Source organism: Aplysia californica, unplaced genomic scaffold, assembly GCF_000002075.1.
Source record: "Aplysia californica isolate F4 #8 unplaced genomic scaffold, AplCal3.0 scaffold01074, whole genome shotgun sequence".
Lineage (NCBI taxonomy): Eukaryota > Metazoa > Mollusca > Gastropoda > Aplysiida > Aplysiidae > Aplysia > Aplysia californica.
Genome location: NW_004798344.1, coordinates 40,806 through 48,453, shown reverse-complemented (window position 1 = coordinate 48,453; position 7,648 = coordinate 40,806). Strand labels below are relative to the sequence as shown.

At 40.8% G+C, this 7,648-nt stretch overlaps 1 protein-coding gene and 2 non-coding genes across 3 annotated transcripts in view; 1 reads left to right on the top strand and 2 right to left on the bottom strand.

Annotated features, from left to right (window-relative positions):
* Nucleotides 1-5,763, top strand: part of LOC101859528 — a 72,309-nt gene extending 66,546 nt beyond the window's left edge. The window contains exons 3-4 of the mRNA XM_005111544.3: nucleotides 4,557-4,717; nucleotides 5,646-5,763. Of these exons, the coding sequence (XP_005111601.2) occupies nucleotides 4,557-4,717; nucleotides 5,646-5,763 (279 nt within the window). The remainder of the gene's footprint in view (nucleotides 1-4,556; nucleotides 4,718-5,645) is intronic.
* A 255-nt stretch (nucleotides 5,764-6,018) lies between these two features.
* Nucleotides 6,019-6,090, bottom strand: TRNAD-GUC. Its single transcript has one exon. It is a non-coding gene; the product is annotated as a tRNA-Asp (tRNA).
* A 597-nt stretch (nucleotides 6,091-6,687) lies between these two features.
* Nucleotides 6,688-6,759, bottom strand: TRNAD-GUC. Its single transcript has one exon. It is a non-coding gene; the product is annotated as a tRNA-Asp (tRNA).
* Between the last annotated feature and the right edge of the window lie 889 nt (nucleotides 6,760-7,648).

The following is a 7,648-nucleotide window of genomic DNA, read 5'->3' as shown; positions in this document are numbered from 1 at the left end:
TCTCTCTCTCTCTCTCTCTCTCTCTCTCTCTCTCTCTCTCTCTCTCTCTCTTTCTTTCTTTCTACACATACACACACACACAAACACAGAAACAAACGAACACACAAATCATTTTACTGGCGGACTCCGAACCTAACCAGTCTCTACAGACGTGAAAATATCCGTCCATGAGAAATTCAAAATAAACCAATTCCTAAAGATGTAAAAATATTATCAGTCTATAGGGCTTCGAACTGAATCAACTCCTACACATGGGAAAATATCCATCCATGAGGACTCCGAAACTAATCAATTTCTTCAGATGTGAACACATTCGCTCATGAAAACTCCGGACTTAATCAATTTCTACAGATGACTCCAGACCCAAACAACTTGTACAGATGTCAAAATATTATCAGTACATTGTAAGTCCGAGCATCACCAATTCGTACAAATGTGAAAATATGACCAGTCCATTGGACTCCAAACCTCCCAATCAATTTCTTCAGATGCGAAAACATTCCCCTATGAAAACTCCAAACTTATCCAATTTCTACAGAAGTGAAAATAAAACCCATATAAGAGGACTCCAAACCTGACCAATTTCTCCAAATGTAAACTTATCACCAGTCCATAGAACTCCAGGCCTAAACAATTCCTTGAATGTGAACATATTACTAGTCCATAGAACTTCAAACCTAACCAACTCTTTCAGATATAAACATATTATCAGTCTAGAGAACTCCAAACTTGACCAATTCCTTCAGATGTGAACATATCCATAAGACTCCGAACGAATTTAACCAATTCCAACAAACGTGAAAATATGATCAGTCCACAGAACTCCAAACCTAACCAATTCCTTAAATGTGAACATATTATCTGTCCATGAGACTAAACCACTTTCTTCAGATGTAGAAAAGCACCAGTTCATGAGAAGTCCGAAACAACCCAATTTCTATAGATGTGAAAATATGATCAGTTCATAGGACTTCAAACCTAACCAATTCCTTCATACATGTAATGTGTGAACATATCCATAAGACTCCGAACGAACTTAACCAATTCCAACATATGGGAACTTATTATCAGTCCATGAGAACTCCAACCCTGACCAACTCTTTCAGATGTAAACGTTTTATCAGTCCATATGTCTCTAAACCCAACCAATTTCTTCAGATGTGAAAACATTCGCCCATGACAACTCCGAACTTAACCAATTCCTACAGATATGAAAATCAAACCCATCTTAGAGGACTCCAAACCTGACCAATTTCTTCAGATGTAAACATAGCACCAGTCCATAGAACTTCAAGCCTAACCAATTCCTTAAATGTAAACATAGCACCAGTCCATAGAACTCCAAACCCAACCAATTTCTTCAGATGTAAACACATTCGCTCATGAAAACTCCGAACTTAACCAATTTCTACAGACGTAAAAATATTGTCAGTACATTCCAACTCTGAACCTCACCAATTATTACAACAGATGTGAAAATATCTGTACATGTGAACTCCAAACCGAATCAATTCCTACAGATGTAAAAATAATAATATCCTTCCACGAGGTACTCCACTTCTTGTGTTCGCCCAGGTCCCTCCATAATGGGGAATTCTGAGTCTTTAGCGAGCGCGAACAATCACTCTGGCTCATTAAATCTTCCGGCCGTCTCAAAACGATAATTATTAGGCTGTGAAGACAAAGAAACGAAACACTGGATCGATCATCCGATTCGATATGGAATCGAATTCTTCTTGCTTGTCCTAACAAAATTGAGATGTTAAATTTTTTTCTTCTGAATTCGATTACGAAAATGTATTCGCAGCTGTGTGTGGAAGAATATTTGAATAATATTTTACGCAGAATTTTCATTTTTTTTTTTTTTAGCCCTTGTGAATCTTCCAGGTTTCAGTGTAAACGATTTTTTGACGAATTTAAAATGTAAACAAAATGAAAGACAGTTCATTCACTTCTTATGCAACTCAGAAATGCTTGAAGATTAGGGTTTTCCTTTTTTAAGGGGGGGGGGGGGGGGGGGGGGGGCTTGGGAGGGGTTCATAATCATAGAGGTAAAACAGCACACTTCTGTATGGGAATCGATTCTAGAACTGTTCACAATCAAATACAAGCATTGAATCTATTTTTTATAAAATAAAATTATGAAAGATTGTGATTTCTTGTGTTGGGGTGGGGGTGGAGAGAAAAAAGAACGAGAGAGAGGGGGAGGCAAGAGATGATTGTAGGGGGGGGGGGGGCAGGGGTAGAGAGAGAGGGAGAGAGAGAGAGGGGGGGGGAGAAACACACAGAGACAGACAGACAGACAGACAGACAGACAGACAGACAGACAGACAGACAGATAGACAGACAGACAGACAGACAGAAACGAGAGCGAGAGAGAGAGAGAGAGAGAGAGCGAAAGAGAGAGAGAGAGAAAGAGAGAATTTGCAAACTCCTTAAACAATCTTTGTCGTCCTTTTTTACCCGTGCAGGAGGCCTGCTAGTTTACATCAAGATCAGTTCTATGTCTCGTATAATAATAACATTGATAATAATAATTTTAATAATAATAATAATGATAAATAGCATTTGTTTAATAACAGCGCATAACCCCGCTCTATCGAAAGCTCTATGCGCTTTACACTACATTATATTATTATTACCCCAGCAGACCATAGAACACTCGAAACATTATCAGCTCCCCGGGAAGCATACTTATTATATTGTATACTTGAATTGCTTTTCGTGTTTGTACCATTGAAACTCCCATCAAAACAACGAGAAATCTTGTCCAGGTCGGAACATTTCATTTTGTGTTAGCCCTAGCAGGGAGGGTCGAAGCAGCCCGTCCCTCAATTGGTCTAAATTGTGTTGATAGGGGCGTAAAAAAACTCACAATTGAAGGGGTCTTTTCAATAACGTACCCAAGTCACTCTTGGGTAGTTTCAGAAAAAGGCCAAAAACTGTGTTTCGTTAATAGTATTGCACTGGGAAAGGCGAGCTAAAACAGTGTAGTGAACATAGCTATGAAAATCAAAGATACAGTCTCCGGGCACAAATCTCGAAAGAGCCGTATTGTACGGAAATAGGGACTATAGAAAGTATCTGCGTTATCATTATTATCATAATAATACTTATTATTGTTATTATTGCCATAATTATTGTTATTATTGCTATTATTATTATTTTTATTATTATTTTTATTATTATTATTATTATTATCATCATCATTATCATTATCATTGTTGTTGTTATTATTATTGTTGTTGTTGTTGTTGTTGTTGTTGTTGTTGTTGTTGTTGTTGTTGTTGTTGTTGTTGTTGTTGTTGTTGTTGTTAATGCTGCTGTTGTTGTTGTCATTTTTGTTGTTGCTGTGATAATCAATATTATAATTAATATCACTATTATCAGAGGCGAAGCATCTGTATAATCAAATAATCACTGCCTCCCTTCCTAATTTTGAAAATTGTCGCAGTCAAATTCACCCATAAACGTAAACTTCATAAATTAAATGTAAAAAAACGTTAATAATCAACAATGAACAGTGTGCCTAACATTCTAAACGGTTTCATTGCCACAGAAATAGCCGGTTCATCCCTCTTGGGCCACTCCATAAGCAGTCACAAGCTTTGATTAAGTAAGCTTAAAGTGAGACTGGAAGAGTCTACCAACAGAATTGAAGGGAACATGTGCAGGGCAGTCAAAACTGTTTCATTGCCACATATACCCTGTTCACCCCTTTCGGGCCACAGTTATAATCAGTCTCAAGCACTGATTAGGTAAGCTAACTATTACACTGGTCGAATCTACCTCACAGATGTGAGGGGAACTAACTCCTAATAATCTCTCGACTGCTTCAAGTGCTTGTTTTTTTTTCCCTCGACTTTTTACTGCCCTATAATCAGATCGTGACCTCGATTATGACACAGGCTCGTGGCCGCGAAAGGCTGGACAAAAAACAGCCAAATGTGAAATTTAAAAAATGATAATCGTCATGTTCTACCTGAGTTAGAGACTCCCTGGTAGATGTATAACAATTAGATCTAGTACTGACATCTCTGCTTCTTTGCTTTGTGTTTGTGTATTCACATCTAAAGTTAAATAAAATTTTAATTGGAATTGATATTTAATGAGATACTTTCCCGATTATTTTGGCGGTTGAACATATAATAATGAATTCTGGATTTGTTTTCATTCACAACTCTGAGTCGCGCCTCGAGCAAGGTTCTTGCCATATCTGGTCCAGTTTCACTTTGATTACCCTGTCAAACAAGTCAGCCTTCGCCCCTGACTATTCTTATACAATTATCATTATCATTATCTCTAGCATTAGCTTTAGCATTAGCTTTAACATCATCATCATCCCCACCATCATTATCACCTTCCCCATCCTCATCACCATCATCATCACCTTCACCATCTTCAACATCAGCATCATTTAACACGCTTCCTACCATCTCCTCCCACCTCCCCCACACCCCCACCTCTCCTCCCACCTCTCCCCCATCCAATCTCCACCTCCCTCCACAACCACCCCCCCCCCTCCTTCTCTCCCCCACCCCTCTCCCCCTCCCCAGCCATGCGCCCAGACCGGCTTGGGGTGCAATGACGACAAGAAGTGTTGCAGCAAGCACGAGACATGCCTCACAGAGCTCAAGTACAACAGGCGCTCGAACAGCTGTCAGGACCTCCGCCCGGAGAGGACAGGCTATAAGACACTGGGTATGTATTCCAGAACGTTTGTGTGTTTGTATGTTTGTATGTGTGTGTGTGTTTGTGTGTGTGTGTTTGTGTGTGTGTGTGTGTGTGTGTGTGTGTGTGTGTATGTGTGTGTGTCTGTGTCAGTGTGTTTTGTAGTTATTACTAACAGCTGTCAGGACCTCCGCCCGCAGAGGACAGGCTATAAGACACTGGGTATGTATTCCAGAACGTTTGTGTGTTTGTATGTGTGTGTGTGTTTGTTTGTGTGTGTGTATGTGTGTGTGTGTGTGTGTGTGTGTGTGTGTGTGTGTGTGTGTGTGTCTGTGTCAGTGTGTTTTGTAGTTATTACTAACAGCTGTCAGCACCTCCGCCCGGAGAGGACAGGCTATAAGACACTGGGTATGTATGTATTCCAGAACGTTTGTGTGTTTGTATGTGTGTGTGTGTTTGTGTTTGTTTGTGTGTGTGTGTGTGTGTGTGTGTGTGTGTGTGTGTGTGTGTGTGTGTGTCAGTGTGTTTTGTAGTTATTACTAACAGCTGTCAGCATCTCCGCCCAGAAAGGACGGGCTATAAGACACTGGGTATGTATTCCAGAACGTTTGTGTGTTTGTATGTGTGTGTGTGTGTGTGTGTGTGTGTGTGTGTGTGTGTGTGTGTGTGTGTGTGTTTGTTTGTGTATGTGTGTGTGTCTGTGTCAGTGTGTTTTGTAGTTATTACTACCAGCTGTCAGCACCTCCGCCCAGAAAGAACGGGCTATAAGACTCTGGGTATGTTGAGTTTGTTTGTGTCTTTGTGTGTCTGTGCGTTTACTTGATCCTTTGGTTGGTTCTTCATTTATTTGTTCGTCTTTGGTAATCACTAGTAACAACTGTCAGCACCTCCGTCCTGAGAGGACGGGCTATAAGACACTGGGAGTGTGCTCCAGGAAATTGTGTGTTTGGTTGTTTGTTTGTGTGTGACTCTAGATATGTCCTCCGCAGCATTGAGGACCTATCAGTGGCGCCCTCCAACCACCCACAAGCTTCTATGTGGCAGTATCCGATATTGGCCATTCCTCTACAGAAGCACAATGTATCTAAATGAAGAAAGTCATTGTAATTTTACATCTTTTTACGTCCCCATCAGCACAATAACTCAGACCTTTTAGAAGGCGGTTTGCTTCGAAGGCCAACCCCACCGAAAAAGAAAAGAAAAAATTCCAAAGTCGTCAACGAATCAATAGCCAAGAACAGAGAGTTTCTACACATTATGTATCTCAAAGAGAGACGGAGGTACCCACGGCCCAAATTTGGAAAAAATAATGTAAGTCAGTGAAAAGAGAGAAAAAAAATGAAGTACCTCCCCGGCGGGGAATCGAACCCCGGTCTCCCGCGTGACAGGCGGGGATACTTACCACTATACTACCGAGGACACATCTGCAGACTTCCCAGATTTTGTGTCTTCCAGGTGATGTTGCTCAAATGTGTTGCTCCACAATAGACACATTGGTACATTCTGCTATAGCATTCTGCACAGAATTTTCCTTACTTTGGACAAGTTGAGGTTTTACGAGTCTCAGAGAAATTTGAGTAAAACAAAAGAAAGTAACGGGCAACCACCCCAACAAACAAATAGAGAAGAGACCTAACCTTAACCCTAACCCTAACCCAACCCTATCATCTTACCCCTACCTTTAACCCTTCCCCTACTCTGTACCTTACCCCCAAAACCCTAACCCTGACCCTACTCAGTTTCACATTGGTGACTCGTTACGAAATTTCTCCCAAAAGAAAAATCTTACTGATAATTAATTGATAAAACAGGGTTACCTTACAGCCGAATACGAGGAGAAAAAAGGAGAAAACAACAATTCTTTTTTATTGCTCTCGCGCGTGACAGGCACAAGGGCCAAAAAGAAAAGAAAACTAGAGTAAACTGAATGAGAACTGTGCAAGAAAATCTCGCCTAAGTAAGCTACCACCAATTAGGAGACAATTCGTGAAAAAGGATGAGAAAAAAATAAGGTACCTCCCCGGCGGGGAATCGAACCCCGGTCTCCCGCGTGACAGGCGGGGATACTTACCACTATACTACCGAGGACACATCCTCAGATTTCCCAGATTTTGTGTCTTCCAGATGGGATGTTGCTCAGGTGTGTTGTTCCACAATAGACACATTATTATATTCTGTTCAACAGTCAGCACAGGTCTTTATTCACTTTGGACGAGGTAAGGTTTTACCAGTCTCTGAGAAATGGGAGTCAAATAAAGGAAAGTAACTGGCGACCACCCCAACAATCACTATAGAGAAGAGACCTAACCCTAACCCTAACCCTAACCCTAACCCAACCCCTACACCCTGTAATGTGAAGCGTGCTGACAAAATGAGTTCCTTCTCAGATTCAACCCTTAAATGCACTACATCACGCGTGTAGGTGAAGTTTTTACAATTCATATAATGGGTATGAAATAATAAAATGCATGGTATACTTAAAGAATATGACATCAGTAGAACAATCTTCCAATTTGACTTAAGTGTCGAATTTTGGCCAATATCTCCACTTGTGGACTGCGACAGGTAACTCATTTTGTCTGCACACTCCCACAAATAGATAAGATACCTATCCCAAACCCTAACCCAACCACTACACCCCTCCCCAACCATACCCCTTCCCCTAACCCTTACCTTATCCCAAAACCCTAACCCTGACCCTAACCCTAACCCTTTATTCTACTCTGTTTCATAGTGGTCGCTCCTCCCAAAAGAAGAATCTTATTGATAAGACAGGGTCACCTCACGGCCGTATAAGAATTGTTTTCTTGTTTTTGAAAGCCAGAAGAAAACAACATTTCTTTTTAAGTTGGTCTCGCGCGTGACAGGCACAGAAACAAAAAAGGCTAAACTGAATGAGAACCACCTTGTAAAATCGAGCCTAAAATAAGCATGTAGGGCCTTATACTACCAATAAGGAAACGGGGGGGGGGGGGGG